The 22,174-nt window shown below is 32.3% G+C and overlaps 1 protein-coding gene across 3 annotated transcripts; it reads left to right on the plus strand.

Annotated features, from left to right (window-relative positions):
* Positions 1–9,102: 9,102 nt before the first annotated feature.
* LOC106457495 (iron-sulfur cluster co-chaperone protein HscB, mitochondrial-like) lies at positions 9,103–22,166 on the plus strand. Of its 3 annotated transcripts, XM_022383462.1 has the most exons (4): positions 9,150–9,173; positions 15,532–15,641; positions 19,437–19,812; positions 20,673–20,905. In XM_022383462.1, exons 2-4 carry the CDS (start codon positions 15,579–15,581, stop codon positions 20,696–20,698), a joined length of 465 nt encoding a protein of 154 aa, XP_022239170.1. In that variant the 5' UTR covers positions 9,150–9,173; positions 15,532–15,578; the 3' UTR covers positions 20,699–20,905. The 3 variants fall into 3 exon arrangements, with proteins under 3 accessions (XP_022239169.1, XP_022239168.1, XP_022239170.1); XM_022383461.1 differs by lacking the exons at positions 15,532–15,641; positions 20,673–20,905 and adding an exon at positions 21,977–22,166 and having other exon boundaries at positions 9,103–10,033; XM_022383460.1 differs by lacking the exon at positions 15,532–15,641 and having other exon boundaries at positions 9,103–10,033.
* The last annotated feature ends 8 nt before the right edge of the window (positions 22,167–22,174 follow it).

The raw sequence follows: 22,174 nt of genomic DNA on the forward strand, positions 1-22,174 counted from the left end.
GTGCTACATCAATTCCATCAACATCTGACTTAACTACATCAATTTCATCAATATCTGACTTAAGTACATCAGTTCTATCAACACCTGACTTAACTACATCAGTGCAACATCAGTTCCATCAGCATCTGACTTAACTACATCAGTTCTATCAACATCTGACTTAACTACATCAGTGCTACATCAGTTCCATCAACATCTGACTTAACTACATCAGTTCCATCAACATCAGTGCTACATCATTTCCATCAACATCTCACTTAACTACATCAGTGCTACAACAAATATCATGCATGATTCTTTAATATTTTAACATGTCAGTACTTGGCATGGCACCTTCAAAACCATTTTTTTTTGCATTGAAAAAAGGTCTGACGTGCATCATTGGCTAAATGACTACTAATATCAATTCTCACAGTTAAGCTCTGCATTTGTATGTTAACTACATGTATTTGTATAAGCATATCATACCAAACTACTGAAGAAATAAGAAATGTTTATTATACTAGTTCATCTGCTAATGATTCAACCTCAGAAGAGGTTAGACTATCCAAAGTAGTTTCCTTTGGTTTTATTAATTCTGCCAATATACCTATCATTCGGCATCTTAATGCTTTTACACTTTCAGCTTCTGTCAGAAAGATGTTGAAGAGTCATATTTATAAAAGACTTCAAAATAGCTCATCGACTAGTCATTATCACAAAAATAATAAACAATTTTTGAAACAACAACATGTTTTGACCTCTTGCAAGAACTTGCAGCATCACACAGTATGAGGATCAAAGATTGACAGTCACAAGGAACAAAATATGTCATTTTGTTTAACTGAAACATCTACAGCACACATCCTTTGTTAGCCTACCATATTTGCAATATTATAATATCCTTGACCTCAGGATATTATAATATAGTTGCCATAAAACAACACTACATTCTATATGTAGTCCCTTAGGGATTTTTAAGAATTAGAAGTGTGCATAATAATAGTATTCCAACCACGCTATATTCACTGTATCCATTTCCTACAATGTGTTTCACTCAATACAGAGCTTTTCAGGTAGGCTAGGATACACTGCACATAGCAGTGGTCAGAACAGTATTAAAATAAGCCATTTGTTAAAATAACAATTGTTATGTTGTGAATGCCTTTTAGAAGTTGGTAAAGCATGGTTATAATTAATTATAAATGTCTCATAAGACAATGGATAAGACAAATATAGTGTGGTTGGAATACTATTATTATACACTCTTCTAATTCTTGAAAGTCCCTAAGGGAATGTAGCATTTAAACACATTATAGAACTAGTACCAATGTTTTATGACAAGTATAAACAAACACAATAATTATGCTTCACCAGCTTATCAAAGGCATTCACATCATTGACATTCATATTCTTTTCACATTTATCTCAGATGTGTGGATTTTCACCATTCTTGAACTACCAACAGCTGCTCTGGATGACTTATGTCAGGAGTACAACCCGCCGTGGTATATGACTTATGTCATGAGTACAACCTGCCGTGGTATATGACTTATGTCAGGAGTACAACCCGCCGTGGTATATGACTTATGTCAGGAGTACAACCTGCCGTGGTATATGACTTATGTCAGGAGTACAACCTGCCGTGATATATGACTTATGTCAGGAGTACAACCCGCCGTGATATATGACTTATGTCAGGAGTACAACCCGCCGTGATATACGACTTATGTCAGGAGTACAACCTGCCATGATATATGACTTATGTCAGGAGTACAACCTGCCGTGGTATATGACTTATGTCAGGAGTACAACCCGCCGTGGTATATGACTTATGTCAGGAGTACAACCTGCCGTGGTATATGACTTATGTCAGGAGTACAACCCACCGTGGTATATGACTTATGTCAGGAGTACAACCCACCATTATAAAATACCATTTGATATATTTAGTTTTTATAATAATTCACTAACAACTTTCTGGAGCACCTGTAATAGCTTACTCTATACATGGCTTGCCTTGTTGTTTATGAACTTACAAACATGTGATTCATTATGGGACCAAACTTTGATATCAATTTCATTTCAGCAAATTACATTCCATTTCTGGGGTTATTTAACCTATCAAAAGTTCCAGAAAATACTTCACTTTTCTCTGTCAATTTTTCTTCTTCTGTCAAATGAATAACTATTGCTATGATTCTATTAAACATGCCTGTTGAACACTGCTGTTAATTTTCAATTAAAGTTTGATTTTTACTGTCTACTGTAGAATTTGTTTTCAACTGGAGTTCTTATTCTTAGATTATATAAGCCATTTCACATACAATCTGGTTTTCTCATGAGTTTGTTTCTGTTTAAGCTCAAATCTACACAATGGGCTTTCTGTGTTGTGCCAAGCAAGAGTATCGAACCCAAATTTTTATCTTATAAGTCCTCAAGCTTACCTTTGAGCCACTGGGTGGGGGGTTTCTCGTGAGTTACTAGAAAATAGTCTTCATCAGCCAGCTGCATTGTTAATGTACTTACAAGATAAACAGAATATTGTATCTAGCTTTAGAGAATACATTAACCATGGATGTGCCACTTTTTTTCATATTTCTTTTTCCTAAAATAGTTATCCATTGAAAGTTCTCTTCCAGAATTATTTTCATTAGATGGAAAAAATAAAGCCTTCTACAGGACTGTGTTTTACTAATGTAATTCTTGTTTCCAGCCATGAAACAATATTTGAAATGCCAATTTCCATTATCTTTGTTCATTGCTTATTCAAAATATGAAAATCATATTCTGATACTTTGTTGACATTTGCTCAGTACTGGTCACCACTTTTTTTTTTCTATTTATTTTCAAGTTTAGCTTCTATTGATATACTAGAAATCAATAATATATAAAGAACAACTTTGTTGCTTCTTCTTGCATACTAGAAATAAAACAGTTAGCAGTTACAACCTTTCACTGCTTCTGCTGATGTACTAGAAATCAATCATTTATCAAGTGCAGCTTTTTATCTTTGAGGTCATCTATTAATGACATCTCCAAGCAAGGAGGAAAGGTCAAGACTTTTGTTACAAAGTGTACAACAAGAGGCAGAGAATTTCTTAATAGTTATGCATGCAACTTATACTATATATTACTGAAAGTTTCCCCAGTACAAAAATTTTAAGTAAATTACTTCTTTTTTCTTACAATCAGTATAATATAGCCATTTATGAAGAATGTTCTGTATCTCTTTTCTTTTATTAAACATAAAGCCACACAATAGATTTTATGTGCTCTGCCCACCACAAGTATCATAACCTCAGACTTACCACTGTGCCACAAGGGGATTTCGTAAAAGAAAATTAATAAAGTACCACCTGCAATAAGCAAAAACTAAAAGGACTTTTTTTTTAAATGGTCCTTTCAAAACATAATTCCAGTTGATACAGATTTTAATATAAACATGCTGTTCAAAGAATTGGGGGAAAGAAAAGAACAACAACAAACCATTAGAATGGCCAGTCTGAATCACTGAATTTGTATATTAATTGGCACAATGTGGTTTAGCAGCTGTACCAATAAAAGTAGGCATTTCTAGTGGTAAACTCACCAAAAAACATTTTTTATAATGTTTACCTCCAAGACATTGTTTATTTTTCACACATTATGTTTATGGAAATGCACAAAAATAGGCCAGGCTTGTTAGTTTCAGTGACCTTTAAAAAGAGTAAATTTTTACTCTTTACTTATCCTATTCAACAAAACTCCACAAGGCCCAGAACCAAATAATAGTGCAGACACCGCCTCACACAGGTATAAAACTTACATCACTATTTATTCAGTTTTCAAAGGGTAGAGATATGTGCATATGACTGGAAAACATTTGTTCAAAATGTGGTGTATATTTTGCTTTGAAATAAATCTGTTCATAGCACCAAAAATCAGTGTACACGTAAAGCCATACAATTCAGGTTACACCCCGTGAAAATTTATGTGAAATTGTGTGCAATATTTATGACCAGCTCACAGGGACAAAAGATGTTGATTAGTGAGCTAACAATAATGTTGACCAAGTCCCGTTAATCTGGGTAATCCAACAACCATTAAAAGAAAATGAAGTTTGCATGGGTGATGAAGTATCAGAATGTTTTAGTAGCTCATGGGGAAATGAACCAACTTTAGCTCCTGGAAGGCCAAAATGAGCCTCAAAATGCGAGTCTGAAATTTCGCAATGCCTCGTTGTTTCAATAACATAAATTACTTTAAAAAGTCTATTCATTATTGCACATTGTTGTCACTTGAGTAAGGAACCATGTTATGCTGAAATAATAATAAGCTGGAAAATAACGATTTATAAACATAATAAAGTGATTTATTTTGTACAAAACATACTACACGTTTTAACAGAACATTGGTATGTCTTCTTCAGGTATAGCACTTTCATACAAAATTTAATATTAATTGAAATTATATTTTGAATTTGTTTCAGATGTAGCTTAAAATATATAACCCAAAGCTTTTTTAAAATTTCTTTCCAGCTATTATAATTTTCGAGATATCTGAAAAAATGTTCTCACAGATGAGACATTTTTTCCGCGCAGTTATTATAGCAAACCTATTATATATAACCATTTAGTTAATTACAAGCTAGTAAGCAAACAAAATACTACTGTGCTAAAATTGTTCTAAAAACATTAATATTTGTTGTACAGACGTTTTTTCACCACAAATACTCTAAAAGTAAAAATATTTTCTATAACGCAGTTGCTAGGCAGCCGGAAACGATCTTTCAAATACTAAATCCCCGGAAGTCCAAAAATTTGAATATTGATAAGCTACAATAATAAGGAAAATAATAATTATTAATAATTACAGCAACAACAATAATAATGAATACTAATGATAATTTCAAAAAATTATATTATCACAAATTGCATACATAAAAATTATATAAGTTATCATAATGAAAGCTTATCAATATTCATAATGGTGAAATTATGGACTGCTGGGTATCTAATATTTCGAGGATCGTTGCCAGCAGCTTGTACTTGTAGCAAACACACACGCTGATCAAGAATGACGATCGATATTTATTTTTTTCCAGTGCAAAAGTTTTATTCAGATCGTTTCGTCCAGCTTGTAGACACATCAATTTCGTAGTTTCATCTTACTCATTCTCTAAGTCAAGTGATAGGTGATCTTATCTCATCAATATTCAAATGTTTGGCCTTCCAAATATATAGTTATTGAAAGATCGTTCCTGGCTGCCTATTATCTAGCTACTGCGTTTCCGTAACTGTCATTTTGTCAGCCATCTTGGATTCAAAATAGTGTTCTCCAAACTGATAGAAATTATGCAAAATATAATATATCTAATCAAAAACTTACATCCATATTTCTTGCAGAACAACTATTCTTCACATTTTACCCTAAACAGAGTATTATTTTTCAAACTCTGTGTTCTAATTTAAATCAAGCAGATACTTTAAAACAAAGCTCACAATTCGACGTGGTCTCCAAGCTTAATTCTACACGGAATTAGAAAAACCTTTATATAAGTTCTAGACATGATAGCGAGATAATTTTTTTCAGCAAAATATTTTCCAATGCACATCATAAACATTTTAGCAGTACATTTTAAGTCAAAAATTATAAAATAATTACCAAATCTTCTAAAGGCAAATCCTTGTCACCTGAGTGCGAGTAATGATAAGATTGATGAACAAGTTGTAAAAAAATATTTATATCAAAACTATTTTATTAATTTAAAAGTATAATATACCTACTATGAATAATATCTACATTGTCAATAGACTACAGATATGTGACCACAACTACATATGATTTTGCAAAGTGAAATATGGAACGACAGATTTGCACAGGCGAGGCACTGCAAGATAATCAATTTGCAAAGTACGTAAAAAATTATATGTTTTCGCGCAAATTAGCGAACGTTTTATTTATAGAGTTCTTATTCGTTCTACAACTTAACTTGACCATTGTATGTGTAAAAATAATGTTACATTACGCAAAAATATATCAATAGTAGGTTTACAATCACACCTTTTCACCGATGATGTCTTTGTAAATTGAGTGAAATATACACGTCACAGTGACATCTAGCAAAAAGCTCGCGAAATAGCCCTTTGCACTCTCTCTCTGACATCTAGAAGTGCTGTCTGTCATAAATGTGTACTTGTTAACTTCGACTTGTGTTGTTGATCAATAAATATTTCTATTCTCTTTTTACACATTGTCTTATTTCTTTCTTTAAGTCGTCAAAGGTAACCAAATAATAATAATAATTGGTGTTAAAATAAATAATATTGTGTTATTAATCCTTACCGTAGACATTTGTAAGTTACTCGTATGTAATTGATGAAAATTATACTTCATCAACTTAACTTAGTCTCACCATAATAGTTGCTGTCCATGTAACTTAATAATATAAATAGCGTCTCCACCACTACTATGTCTGTCGTATCCCAGCCGACCTGATGGGTCTTAGTATTCAGCGAAAGACCTCGCCGGCACTGGATATACCAGCTACAGTGTGGTTCATATATTATTATACATTTTTCTTTCCTTTCACTCATAAGGCCCCCCAGTGGCACAGCGGTATGTCTGCGGACCTACATCGCTAGAATCCGGGTTTCGATACCCGTGGTGGGCAGAGCACAGATAGCCCATTGTGTAGCTTTGTGCTTAATTACAAACAAACAAACAATCACTCATAAGGTCTTAGAATTACTAATGTAGTCTTCTTTCGTCAACACTAGTTGCTTGATCCACTCCGGGAACAACAAGACTAACTTGCTAGTTCGTTATTTCTTCTGAACGATGAGTAAAATTATTTCAACTAAAAATGAATAATAACAATAAATATATGGTGCTAAAATAAATAAATAATATTAATTAAATTCATGAATATGATATTTTGCATTCCTTCTTTCTAAACTATTTTTTGTTTTGAGTTCTTCGTTGGTTAATTGTATTTTTTATTTTTTCTGTCTTGATCATTTTCTGGATAATTTGCAGCTGTTCTGCTCATGCAGTTTCACACTGTCGATCTTCTTTCTTGGTGGATTTTTAGGTATTTTGATGCTATTTCAAGACCTGGGAGGGTCAGGTGCAATGTTGACCTCTAGCGGTATTAAAACAAACATTATGAATATGCTACCACTTGCTGATGTTTGATGTAATTAATTGACTCGCGCTTGCAACAAATAACATGGGTTGCTATATTTGTTACATATACATTAAGTGGCACTTATACAAAACACCTTAAAAAGCAATACAGATAGATATTACATATTTTATGTGTTAAACCTAAATTATTTTTATGGTTATTTATCGCTGTACTGAACGAATCCAATAAATTAAACACAATAATGCTGTTGTTGCATATCTACTTGTTTCTTAATTTCCGGCAGAAATTCTTTCTGAAGAACTTCAGCGATATAAGTCCTTTCTTGATTAAACCAATTTATTCTTTCTCGATACAAACTTTAGTACACGGTAATTCCACAGTCAGTACGTTTCTCGTCTCTTTAAACTTAACAACTTTATAATACACGCTATAAATCACAGCGATTCACAATCTCGCATTTTGTTCTCTACCAGTGCAAAACACACGCTTGTTCAAAACAGAATCGTAAATTTCCTGAACTTTACCGTAACTACTGTTCGCTATCATACATTCATTCATTAATATTGACGCCGGCTTTCCCTGCCAGCTTATATACTAACAAAGAGCTTCACATGACTTCCGCTGTCGTAACACTATCTTAGTTGTCTGTTTCTTCAGAATTCTGCACAAAGTTACAAAACGCCAACTCTTGAGCTTTTGTTGTGTGATTGGCTACTGGGATTTGACTTTCACTCTTATAGTACTCACATGTCCCCAAGATGTATGCACACTAACCACTTGGCCATGTCCACACTAATAATAATATAAATATTTTTATAGTAAACGTGTGGTATGTTTTAACTAAAACAAAATAACTCAAAACCTTTAATATGGTTGAAATGCCTATTTAGTCCTTATGGTTGGTGCTTCCTTGATCATCGAGACAATGCAGTCGCGGGGGTGTAGAAAAAGTGACGATAAACATTCATGGGTTCAGTTTTGTTCATGGCGAATGTAAAAACAAAACAAAAAATGGATCACAATAGAAATATTGGTAAAATCGTACTCATAATTAGCTCATTTCATATTTCATCGTATTTTTAAACAACCTTTGATTTCTACATCTACCTATTAGTCTAAAAGTAGGATCCTGAATTTCCCCAAAATTGTTTCCATTTTTGATTTCACAAACCTATAAAATCACTAATTGCATTGAATGTAAGAATAAAAGTAAAGATTTGGCAGTTTATTCATGTACGGCAGCAATTTTGGGAGCCATTTGGCATATTGTGATATAAAAAATGCTTCGATCGGTTTAATAAGGTCAGAAATTAATTATCTGACTCACAAAACATAATAATAGACACAAAAAGCATTGTCCTAGCTAGTGTAGAAGATAAATTATGGTTTGGCAACTGGACTACACCTGAAGAAGAAAAATTAAAAGATTCAGTGTTATCAAATAAACACACACATACATATATAAATAGTGAAGAGTGACATTCAAGTGGAAGTAGTTTTAACAACTTTATAATAAACTTTAATTTCCTTATTCTTTCATTTTTTGAATATTTCGAACGTTGGAATATGCTTCAAAATTGGTTTTCAATATATAGTATATTATACCTTCTGACAATGAGTTGCGTTGTTACTCGAAACTTTCATCGTTGGAATACTTATTTTCACCACTGCTTTCATTTATCTTATTAAAATTTGACTGATTTATTGCAAGCATTATTAATCCTTGTTTTTTGGGAACAAATGCAACATATACATATGTTTTCCATAATTATTTTGACAATTTTTTGTGGTAGAGCTAGAGTTTTATTTATTGATTTACCACATATATTTGTTTCATTGAGAAGAATTTATATATTTTATAAGTAATCTTATCTTAATGTTATAAAATAAATGAGTACCAGTGTGTGTCAATACCATGTTTCTTCATGGCTCACTACGTTATTTCTAATAAAAATATCCAGAGCAAAACCCTCCGAAAGGCTAAAGCTAAATTCACGTTTTGAGTGATCTTACCTCTACTGCGGATATTTACATAGCCTTACAACTAAGTTTGGGTCAGAGAGTGAGTGAAAAAATTTATTTACTGCACAAAGCTCGCTTTTGTGTAACGCAAAACAACTAAATGCGTGTATCCTATTCCTTAACACAATGTCATTAATTAATATTAAACCTAGATTTTGCAATTTGCAGCTTTTAGTAAGTTGGACGAAACTCAGCTGTAAGCCTAACATGATATTAAAATCAACCATTAACTCGCCTGTTGTATGCCCAGCTTTGTTTTGCTTAACTAATCTTCTGAATGAATGTAGTATAATGGCTAAAGCTATGGGCTTAGATTTTTGTAAGTTGAAAACAAACAAATCATGTGATAAAATGAAAAGTAAGTTAAAACAGAAAACGACTTATTTAACATTAGCAGTAGCAAACTCTGTTTTTAGAAAGACTAAACTTGGATCGTTTTTAGGCATTCAATTTCATGAAACATTTTATTTTGAACAAGATCTTGAGAAAATTCATATTTCTGATACTGTGTATAAGCACTTTATTATTAGTGATAAATCCATAAAACTTTGGAACTTGAAAAATGGTAGACTACTGACACCTGCTTATAAGAATTTATGCTTTGCCAAGCATACAAAAGGTTCACAAAGAATGTTTTCAACATCTTGGATTTTATCAGCTAGAGATGTAACTAAAACATCACATAACTTGATTAAGTGCTGGAGTTGTGGAGTTGATCTTAAAAGAAATGATCCACTCTGCTTTTCGTGTGATGCTATACAAAAACCTGAAGGTAGCTCAAACTATTTTGCAGTTTTTGGTTTTCATCCTACATTTGATATTGACTCATCTGAATTGAGTATGAAATTCAAAAAACTTCAACAAAAACTTCATCCAGATAAATCTGTGAAGAAAACTAAGGTATGTTATTATAGCATTATTACTTAATGGTACCACAGTGTGTGTATATGTCAATCATTGTGAACCAGTCAGAATTATCCCAATTTATAACATTACAGAAGTACACGTTTATATATAAATATTTACTTGCAAGCTTGGTTTTCATGGATAACAAATTACATTTAGATCTTTGTAAGGCTTCCAAATTTATGCCCAAATCTAACAACAGAGTTCAAGTGAGGTGTGTTATTAATTTTTTTTTTTTACTGTATTATGCTGATATTTATTGAACATGAGCAATTAGCTAACATAGTTCTGCATAAAATTTATATTAATATCATATGCAATTGAAATCAACTTGTATTCAAAGAGCTTGAGAGAAATCTATAGAGAAAATTAACAACATTTTCTTTTTATCTAGATATACCAGATGTTTACTAAGTTACTTTGTACTTTTATAATAATAGTTTTATAGATCATAAGAAATTATAAATTCAGTTTTTCCATATTAGAAACACCACATATTAAGAAAATGAAATAACTGCTAAGGAAGTGGTTGTGGAAAGTTTCTAAAAAAATTTAAAATCTGTGTTATTAGGCATGCATAAACAAGAACCAAAAGATGGCAGAAGGCCATTTACTCTGAGAAGGTTACAGACACTGGCTAATATACCAACTGTATGAAATATTAAAACTTCTTTCATGCCTTACTGACACAGTCACTTCCTCTTGAAACTGATATAGTTTTTATGTTAAACACTGTATTAATTAGAAATACTACAATATTAATTATATACATTCTAAGGAGTAATTTACCATTTCTTATTATACCAAAGTTTTCAGAGTTATAAATTATAACATGTGAGTGACAACATAGGGTTCCTTGTTCCATTGTGGCTGTTCCAATAGTTAACATTAAGTTCATGTACATTGATCTTGGTCCATTGTGGCTGTTCCAATAGTTAATATTAAGTTCATGTACATTGATCTTGGTCCATTGTGGCTGTTCCAATAGTTAATATTAAGTTCAGGTACATTGATATTGGTCCATTGTGGCTGTTCCAATAGTTAATATTAAGTTCATGTACATTGATCATACTTCCCACTAATAATTTTTCAGGATATGGAATATTGTTTAAATCTTCTCTAGTGAAAACTGAAGAAAAAGAAAAGTTTCACATTGCATTCCCTTTAAATTATTTCTTAATAAATTGTGAGTAAAAATTTATTAGTATCACACATGTAATCTGCTAAAAATTCAGAGGGTGTGCCACACATTAAGGTGACAGAAGGTCATTTGGCCAATTATTTTCAATCCTTATCAATAAAAAAAAATGATTTAATGTAAATGAAAACAGCAGTCAAGGTGACAGATGACTATTTTGCCAGTTCAGGTCATTCTTAACAACATAAATATAGCCCTTAATATCCATATATTTATCCAACAAAATTTTAATTAACTTAACATTAAAACATCATCAGGTGAACTTTACAAGTAGATAACTCATAATAAAAAGTTGAAAAAAATGACTGTACTTCAACTTTCAAAGCCTAAACATGTTATCTCTAAAAATTCAAGTTTTATATTTTCAATCTTTTCATTTTACCACTCAATCTAAAAATTTTGAATAATCACATTTTGTCCTTGCCCCTCGCCATTCTTCTGTACTCTAGAGAAGATGACTAAAGCCAGGTATTATTCTAGTGTTCTTAAATTTGGGTAATAAGCTGAACTCAATGTTACCAATGGCAACTCATGATCCATGAGCTAATCACCCTGTTAGATAAAATAAAACTGTCTTAATTAGAGCCTAGTATGTCTGTTTCCTATCATAAACTGAGGTCCTCTCACCATGTTGTTTTCAGAATACAACATAAAAAAATCAGAGGCTTTTATCTTTTCAATTTCAAGATAATCTTGTAACCTTCAACAAGAGATAGTCTCTTACCCTTTCTTTCTCAAGAGAAAATAAGACATCTTAACCTGTACCTATAAGATAATCCCTTCATTCACAGAAACAACTTAGTAACCCTCCTTTGAACCCTGTCCAATAAATCAGTGTCCTTTCTTAGATATGGTGACCAAAACTGCACACAGTATTTCAAATGAAGCCTAACTTGTGATTTGTAGTACATACTTATTCCTTTGACTTGTGATCAGTATGTATATAAATAAATCCTAAAATTATATTAGTTTTGCTACTGACAACATAGATTTCTATCTATAATAAACATGTTACACAAGTTATAAGAACCCAAATACAATACCTTGGACTGTTTACCTTAGAAAGAACACTGAGTTGTTGGAAAGGGTTCAGAGGAGGGTTACTAGAATGATACCTGAGATGGAAAGATTGTCATAAGAGAAGAGATTAAGATCTTTGAAAATTATTTTTCTTGAAAAATAAAATGAAGATGAGGTGGTTTGATTGAAATGTTTAAGATTGTCAAAGGAAATGATAAGGTTGATGCATCATCTTTTTTTTCTGTACTTAATGGTGAGAATAGTAGGACTAGGGGCCAAAAACATAAATTTTTGGCAGGATGGAAGTCATCTTCAGCAGACAATTTTGGTTTTATAACAGGGTTTTTGTTTTTTGCAATGGGTTGCCTTCAGATGTGATGGATGCAGTAAATTTAAGGGAGTTTAAGGGTAGGCTTGAAGAATAATTGAGTTATAAAGGCAGGCTATGAGACTTTTTTTTTAGTTTAGTTTAGTGGATGTGGTGGCCTTTATGTTATGGTATTATTATTAAAAGCCATTTGCAAACTGTTTTTAAAACTTATCAACTGATCCAAGTCATTCTGTTAAAGCTCAACAACCTAAATACAGTTTAAAATACCCAAAATTTTAATATCATCAGCAAACTTTACTAATTATACCACTATCAATATCATTAGTGTAAATAAGAAAAAGCAAAGGTCCAGCACTGACCCATGAGGAACACCACTTGTAACAAAGGCTCTCTTTGACTGGATTCTACTAATAATTTTTTGTTTTGTCTTTTATAATAATCTTTTCCCCAACCTCCACTGATGCAACTTTATTATTTATTCTTCTGTGTGGTAGTTCATCAAATCTTTTTCAAAAACCTAAGTACAATAAATATGCATAATTTCCATCATCCTGATAACAAGTAACATTTTGATCATTCTTAGGGAAATATTAGAATTGACATGAATCATGTAGATACTTACCCATGATGGTAAATAGAAAGATGGAGAGGTTAAAAATAAAGCACCAGGACCACATAAGATTTTTTCCCAGAGTTTTAAAAGAGATCAAAGATTAGATATGTAAGCCTGTCCATTTCATTTTTGTAGTCCAGTAGAAAGTGGGCAGATGCCCGAGGACTTGAGAGTTGCTAATGTTACTCCTATTTTTAAAGGAGGTAATAAAAGTTATCCTTGTAGTGAGAAAAATTGTAGTCTGATAAAAGAAACCACAGGGAAATATTGTCTTATTAACCTGTTAATTTTTCAAGGATGTTACTTATTACTTTTAAAATAGAAAAGTGTAAACAGATTTTCAAAAAGTTTTGATAAGGTGCTACACAGAATATTAGCTAAGAAAATCTCATCAGTGGAGGTTGGGACCTGATGTTCAACATTATGGAGCTCATAGATTAAAGATATGTTGTTAGGTGATACATCTGAAGTGTGGGACCTTACTGTGTCAGTTGTTGACCCATGGTTGTATATTCCTTGTTAACCATGGATCAGTTAGTTGAAGCAAGAACCACCCTAGACTTACCAGCAGCGGAGAAGCCAGCAGATCCAATACCACAGGCAGAATCAAGCCTACAGATAGCCCAAAAGCTGAGGATGTCCCTGATGCCTTCCCCAGCTCTTGTGAATGAGTTTTGGTAGTTGTCCAGATATCAGAAGCTATCCATTGCCATGTGTTTGACCACCTCCAAGAATCAACATCAGATGTATGTTCTCTACACCAGGACCATTACATTCCAAAGCCATGAAACATGCTTCTGAAGCTGAAATCAGTTTGAAGTTTGATTGGAATTTCCATCATGAAAGGATAACCATCCACAATACAACTACTAACCAGGTACCACCACCAACATCATCAATGGCCAATAAGTTTGAGGTGAACAAGGAGGCCTCGACTTCAAAGGTGGTCAAACCACTGCTGCTCAAAAGGTCACACAAGACACGACTATAGCAGCTGAGAACTGATCTACCAATGATCCCATGCATCATATAACTAATTTTGCAGCAGATGCTACCACTGAAGTGGTCACAAAGTGGACTAAAGCAGGACATTGTATAACTGAGAGGAAGACCAGTTGCATCAGACTGACACACTGCCTTCTTGATTGTAGGAAGAAGTCTGCCAGCTACATCCAGAGCTAGTTCAGATGAAGAAAGCTCTGGCCCAAGACCAAGACATGATCGATGCTGTTACTTTGGCCAGTTAATGGTCAACTGCTGCTTTGGAAGGTTTATAGGGTTGAGGTGTGGGAAGTTGTACATCATGCTTGTCATTGGGTGTATTTGTATGTTTTTATTGTGTGTGCATGTATTTAGTCTGAATGAGTTTCGCCTATTTTCTTTTGATTTAGGTGAAGTGTTGTATGTATGTGGATATCTGAATTTTGACTTCTTTATTGTTTTGCATTTTTTCTTTGTATCTATAGTTATAGTATTTTAAAATGAGTAATTGGTTAAATTAAAGTGTACGTAATTTGCTATGGTTGGTAGAGTGTTTGAGTTTATTTGGTTTTTATGATGGAAAGGTACTAATTTTAGTTTGTTTATACTTTTACGGTTTTCTTTTTTTGTTTATCATAGTGATGTTTATTTGTACTTGTTCTTTGAATGTTCTGAATAATTGTGTAAAATAGTTGTATTAATTACTGTACCTAAACATCATTTAAAGACTAGCTCCCTGATATTTTCCTAATCTCTGTTAAAGAGCTGTTTTGCATTTTAAAACTTGAAGTTTTGCATTATACTTGTTGCTTTGTTATTAAAAGATGTTATTTTTTGTGTATAATTTCATTTTTAAAGTGAATTTGGTTTTATGTATCATTCTTAAAGGGCATTTTTCATGTTGACCATCAAATGGTAATTTTTGTTAAAGCATTCAGTGTTTTGTCTTAATTATTGTTAAATGGTTTGCAGTATGATGTTGTATATTGAGATTTGTACATTTCACATGTTATATTTTAATTGTAAATTGCATGGATTCATTGTAGAAGTGTATTTATTTTGTGTAATCATTGTTGAAGAGTTTTCCATTATTACATTTCTTTGTTAAAAAGTTGTGTTGTCTGTAAGTATTTACAAGGGAAGGGAAGTATTCCTTGACCAGTGTGCATGTATTGGTTTTGAAATTTAGATAATTTTCAGGCTGAGGAAAAGTATGATAATTATGAATACCATGCATTTTTTACATTCTTATTTTAGTACCTTATTTTTTTGGAATTAATTACTTATTCTGTGTATATGCAATTTTCACACAACACATAGTCAACAAAGTTAAGTTGATTTTGTTCTAGCTGCCCTTGTTCGTTTTTCATTTCTGAAGACAACACCTGTTTTGCCCATGGGAGGTATAGATGTAATGCTGCACATGGTGCAAGAATACAGACAGCTGTTTTCTACTATGGTAGGTCAGTTGTTATCTCAAGGTTGCAACTTCTCTTGGAAGGTTAGGCTTAAATAATCTGGTTTATAATCACTAGGAAGATGGTCAACTTGCAATCCAGTTCCAAGTGCCAGTCCAGTGTCTAAGCAAGTGCACACATACTGTGTTTGCATTGTAATAAAGGTTATTTATTGTGTTTACATTGTGTGCAATCTCTTTATTTAATTCGCACAAACTGTGTCAGAGTTAAAGAACTCAAAATTACTTCACACTAGGTATCTTGTCAATTCTTTTGTTATTCAATGGATTTATCCCTTAATTCTCAGGATGATCAGTTTAACCTGAATATACCAAATATTTTTGATGTTTTGAGCTAAAAGTCTTTTATAATACATTATAGCCTTGACAATAGCTTTCTTGATTTTTTATTGCTTAATTTTTCAAGAAACCTCAGCATTCTCCATTTTGATAATATATTACACATTTTTATATGATCTTTCAAACTACTTTGGCATTTGTAATGATTTTTATAAGTTATTCATTATCAATTGCTTAAAATCAAGAACAACATGAGTTTTTCACCTTGCATTCCATCTCACTAAAATCACCAAAGGTAATGATGCTATGATTAGAATTAAAAATATTAAAATCATAACCTTTTTAGTAGGCTTTGTATAAAATTCTGTGATACAACAATATGAAACTAGTCAAACATTACTGGGAAGATCAACTTTTCCACTATCTGATAAATGTATTTATTATTATTTCAGTATAATGTATGTTCTATGATAACATCTATTTCTAGGATTAAACAGGTGAACAGAAAAGTGTTAGCTTTAAAACTGATGAAATTTCTTGATACATTGGACTTAGATAATGATATTCAACTAATTAAACAAACATAGGTATAGCAGTTGTGAAGAATAAAACTAAAGCATAGAAAGTCTGTATAATATGAATACAACAAGGGTAGGGTTGCACATTTGATTGGTGAAAAAAATTGGAAAATATTAGTATATTAACAAATATGGTTAACTAAATTTACTTTATGTAGTCGATTAACAATGAGCATTAAAAACGTTATGCTTTATTATGAAGTTTCTAATGACATTGTTTTAGTCCTTTTTTATACGTCACTCTTAAATATCGACATATCACTTAGAAAGTGAAGTTACTACCTTTTTTATTTGTTATGTCAAGTTTACTAACAAACACAGTTTGCTTTATTGCATAGCCTCTATAACTTCCAAAATGCATATCTGCAGTTTTTATTCAGTATCCTTGTATATCATACCTGGTATTTACTCTCCCCTATCAAGAAGTATCACTAAATTAGCAAAGTAGAGTGAAATGTATAATTGATAACTCTTAACATAAAATACATAATACCATGTGTGGGATGCACACTTTGACCCCCTCTGTGCATATAGTAACACATAAACAGAACACTATACCTTGCTAACTTGTGTGTTTAAGAGAATTAAAAAGTTAAGTTAAGCACTGTAACCATGTAACTAGTACAGACAGTCCTGAATGATGTAAGTAATTCCACTCGGGGGTTTTTGTCAGGGCTAAGACAAAAAATTGCCTTTCCTCACCTTCACCACATAATGTTGGTGTAGTGCCATGTGGCTGTACATTAGGAAACTTTGATTTCTTCTCAAAGAACACATCAACAGCTTTGGTGGGAAGATTTAAATTTCTGGCTCCATCTTTTCTTTATGCAAGTCAGCATATCCAAGATGAAGGTGTCCAGTCAGTTTGATTTCCTCCATTGGTATGAAGCACCTCTCAATCAGATCATTTAAAGATAACATAAGTCTTACACATCAGTGAATTATGCAATGACGGATTAATTAATGAACTTTCTTCCAAACTTGATTAGGGGCCTGCCCCTTGAAACTTGCACGGACAAACTCTTTCAGCTCATGCCACTGATCAAGTAACTCGTCTGTGACATCCTCACCTGGGTCTGTGATTGCAGAAAAGTGATCTGTAGCCACCTTCAGGCTAACATGTCATGCTTACATAGACTTGTGGGATCAGATGGCCACAATTTTGTGTGCAGGCCAGACACACAGTTTTATACATTTTTCACATTATCTAGGTGGTACCCTTCTAATTTTGTTATGTACTTTTTTGTAATTACTGTTGAAAAAAGCCAGGCCTTCATTTACATATTTCATGTGAACACTCATGTAGCTTGCTTCCCCTGTCAATGTTGCAGTTTCCAGCAGAGCTGACAACTTGCTCTATTCTTTGGACATGCATAGTGTTTTAAGATTCTTCAAAGCAGCCTTGAGGTTTTCCTCTGCAGAAAGCATTTGTGGGATTAAAATTACATCTCCCTGCTAGTGACCGATTTAGACAGTGGTAAGAGGAGCTCCTAAAAGAAGATATAGTAAATACAAGCTTCAATGTGGTGATTTTGTTTAGCAAACCTTTGGCCTTGGTTGATCATGCTTTGGGTCTGCAGCCATAAAATAAGTTTGTGTGACCAGCTAGCAGCTTATGCTAAACCCAGCAAGGTCTATGGGCTTTTTTGTGCTTGAGAACTTCAGCCTTTATGGAATTTGCTAGTTTTTGTATCTCCAATATCTTTTAGGGCTGTTGTGGTATAAAGAGTACACCTAGGACAGTTATGATTTTTTCATAATAAGCATGTTTGAAAACATGTCTCGCAGCTAATTCAGGCTGATGGTTGAAACATTGCACAGTAACAAGCCAGGGATGGCTCTTCTGTAACCTGGCTACCACATCCCTTTTCAATCCTACATTAACATTGATTCCACCAGCACTGAGGCTCACCATATGTTATGCCTTGTCCTGGAGCTTCAAACCCACCTTAGCCAAAGTATCTTTTAACAGCATAGGCAGCCCATCAGCACTCTCATCACTGATATTTTACATGCATGATAAGCACAATGTATCTTTTTGCAAAAAAACATTAATAAACACAAATATACATAAATTTAATTAAATGTAGTATGCATATATTGAAATAAAACATGAAATGTAGATCAAAGTAAGAGGAACTATAGTTATTAAAAGTAGTCGAGTAAAGTAAGATATTTTTTTTAAATGATTACTTACAAAACTTAAAAAGTTATGAGAGTTGATATCAACATTGCAATAAATGATAATTTGTTTTAATGTAAGCTGAGTGTTCAAGGTACATTCCAAATGACACAATTTTTCTGAATTGTTATTGAAAGTATCTATAAGATTTAACCAAAAAATTATATTAAAATACTTTATGAAACTGTATTTAGTTTATGTGAGTATTTTTCTAGTTTACTTTAGTAGAATTTACATGTATGATATCCATAACATTGGCTTTCTTTTTTGTTTTTTTAACATTTGAGTTCTTGTATGTACAGGTTAAGAGAACTTATAAGACAAGGTATAATTTGAGAAATAGTGTCGATTTATCCATCTAAATACATGTGCAGGGTCATCGAGAGCCCGTCCATGCCCCAGGGTCAGTAATATCATTGGGCCCCCCCCTTTCATTCTATTTGTTAATTTTTGCTAATTTTTCATAAAAGAAATTTAGGTGACAAATTTCTTCATGAATCCATGAAAAAGCAGTGGTTATTTCAGCTCATTAAGTAGCATGTACTTCTACTGAGCTTTGGAGTATCTCACTGTTGGGTCTCTCAACCAACCACTGGCCCCTCTCGTCAGCCCTGTACACGTGCATCAAAGTTATTTTTTTTTATAAGTTTACAGTGTATATCATTTAAAACTCATTAAATTCACCAGATATGTGTATTTAGTTCAGTTGTTATTGTGACAATATTCTGTGCCTTCCAGAAAGAAAAATTATACTCCCAAGGTCAGTCAGCTATCGTAAATAAAGCTTATCAGACTCTTCAGAAACCACTAAACCGAGGACTCTACCTTCTGAAATTACTTGGATATCCACTTGAAGAGGATGAGATTGATATGGAGGAGGGATTTCTGACAGAGATAATGGAAATCAATGAACAAATATCTGAAATCACAGATTTATCAGAAATAGAAGCAATTGCTCATCAGAATTCCCATATTCTTCAAGAAATGGTTACTAGTGTCCAATTAGCGTTTAGAGAAAACAGACTAGAAGATGCCAGAATAATGTTGGCCAAGATGATATACTACACTAATATTGAAGATAAAATAAAAGATGCATTTCTAGCTTTGGGGAAAGGTAATATTTAGTTAAGAGCAGTATTTTTAGAATACTATACGCAAGTTTTCTTGAAAGTTCTGAAGTGCCATATTTGCTCTCTCTCTCTCTCTCTTACTTTTTTTATGGCTAAGATAATATTGATGTCTTTATTGGTGCTGATAAATGTATCGGTAATTAAAAAAGAAGTCTAGAAAGTTTTCTTGTACAATTTGTTATTTTAATGAAAATTTTCTTACCAAAAATCATTTCTTGAAAAAGGAAATTGTTGTTATGCATATTAGAAAGCTTTTAAAAGTACCATTTGGAAAGTTCGGTATTGTTCTTAGAAGTTTAACATTAATTTGAAATACATTGAAAAGCTTCCCCCAGTGGCTTAGTGGCATATAAGGGTTTATCATGCTAAAAATCAGGTTTTGATACTCACAGGGGGCACAGCATTGTGTATCATTGTGCTCAGCATCAAAGAAACAAACAATACACTGAAAAATCAGTATAAGTACTGGAAATTAGAAGTTCATCTTGATGTAAAATAAACGTTTCTGTTTTTATTGAAATGATAATGACTGACTGAAATTACATATTTTCATGTACGTGTCTTCCATTACAGTTACTTTGATTCAAATTTTGTAAATGATTTTTTTTCAATTACATTATCTCGTGTCTAAAGAATATTTAACATTCATCTAAATAGATGAATATCCACTGTTTTAAAATACTGATCAGAAAGATAGTGACGAATTACTTGTTTGTTACTTTTATCAGTGATTGTAGATTGGATTTCAAGGATAAACCTAGAATTTGAATGATTTGTCAATGATTTCACATTTTCAGCATGTAAAAATATGACTGGAGGACTTTAAAATTTTCATTTCTTCTAGTGTATCGGCACACAGTTCTTGATTAAAGGAAATATAGGGTTAGACCAATAGAGAATCATTTTCCTAAGTTGTGTGTATGAAAGTTAAGTAGCTCTTTCCTTAAACTTTTTATAAGAATAATTTAATGAAAAACATCAGGCTTTTTTTCTTGAAAATTTGATAATTTTGAAAAGCAATGTGAAAATAAGCTGTCATTTTAGTTTTTAATTTATTCAATAAAATGTTTAACTGTTTTAAATATATTTTTAGTCATTTGTTTTTTTTTTTTTTTCATAAAATTTATTTTGAAATTTGATTCAGGATATTTTTTGTACTTCTACAGACTAACTTTAAGATTTGAATACTTAGGCTGTTGTCTGTTTGATTTAATTTCTTCAGACACTTAAGAAAACCTTGATCTTTCATATTCATCAAACACATTTTGTTTCATTTTTTGTCTCACACTTTATGTCTTGTTTCCTTAAAAGGGGGCCAAAGGCTGCCTGGAGAGGATCATCTGTTTTTTAACTACTCACACCACTTTTCAGTAGTGTATTGTCTGTCATTTAGTCAGTAGACACTAAAATAACATCACATAAGGTATGCTTAACATTGCAATTTGTACTGTTATGACATCAATAAAATGGGTGCATGCCATGAATCATGAGAAGAATTATGCACTCTGTAGGCTACAACATACCGTGACATATAAACTTGAGAGAAATAAAAATATTTGTTGCTCTTAATTTTGGTTTTATTTACTCTTGAAAAATAACATTTGTGGGGACCATGCAGAAGTACATTTAGTATATAAATCATTTGTGCCATGTTTAAGTTTCTACTTGCATTATCTAAGTTACGATTTGATCTTCATACTAATCGAAAAAAAGAGAAAGTATAATAAAAGAAAATACTGTTACATTGCATAGTTTACTGTTAAGGTTGTGAAAGAAGAATAGGAAAGAAATGAAACCAATTATTGAGTAACTTAAATATCATAAAGACACTTAAGATTTATTGGTGTAGGTTTTGTCAATTTTATACACACACACACATACTTTGTAGATAACAAAAGTTGACTTTAAAATTTGAAGAAAAGGGTTTATATCTCCAAAATTCGTTGTTAGTTTCACTTTTATCAAAGATAACAGCAAGGAGATTGAATCCATTTAGGTTTCTATTAACAGATATAAAGAGAAAAAGGCTTTTATTTGGAATTTATTAAAAACACCAGATGACAATGATGAAATTAGTGAGAAACTTTACAATGAGATTAAAATTTCAGCTGTTAATGAAATTATAATTGTATGTGATTTTAATTTCAGATATATAGGTTGGGAAATGCTAGAGTCAAACCATGAAAGAGAAAAGTTTTTGGAAACTGTTCAAGATGGTTTTCTTCACCAATTGGTCAAACAATGCTATATTGTTAACTTCATATACAGAAAAGATTGAGAGGGTGGAAATTGTTGAACATCTGGGTGCAAGTGATCATTGCTCTATTAGGTTTGATGTTTTGCTGC

The sequence above is a fragment of the Limulus polyphemus genome, unplaced genomic scaffold, assembly GCF_000517525.1.
Source record: "Limulus polyphemus unplaced genomic scaffold, Limulus_polyphemus-2.1.2 Scaffold338, whole genome shotgun sequence".
Lineage (NCBI taxonomy): Eukaryota > Metazoa > Arthropoda > Merostomata > Xiphosura > Limulidae > Limulus > Limulus polyphemus.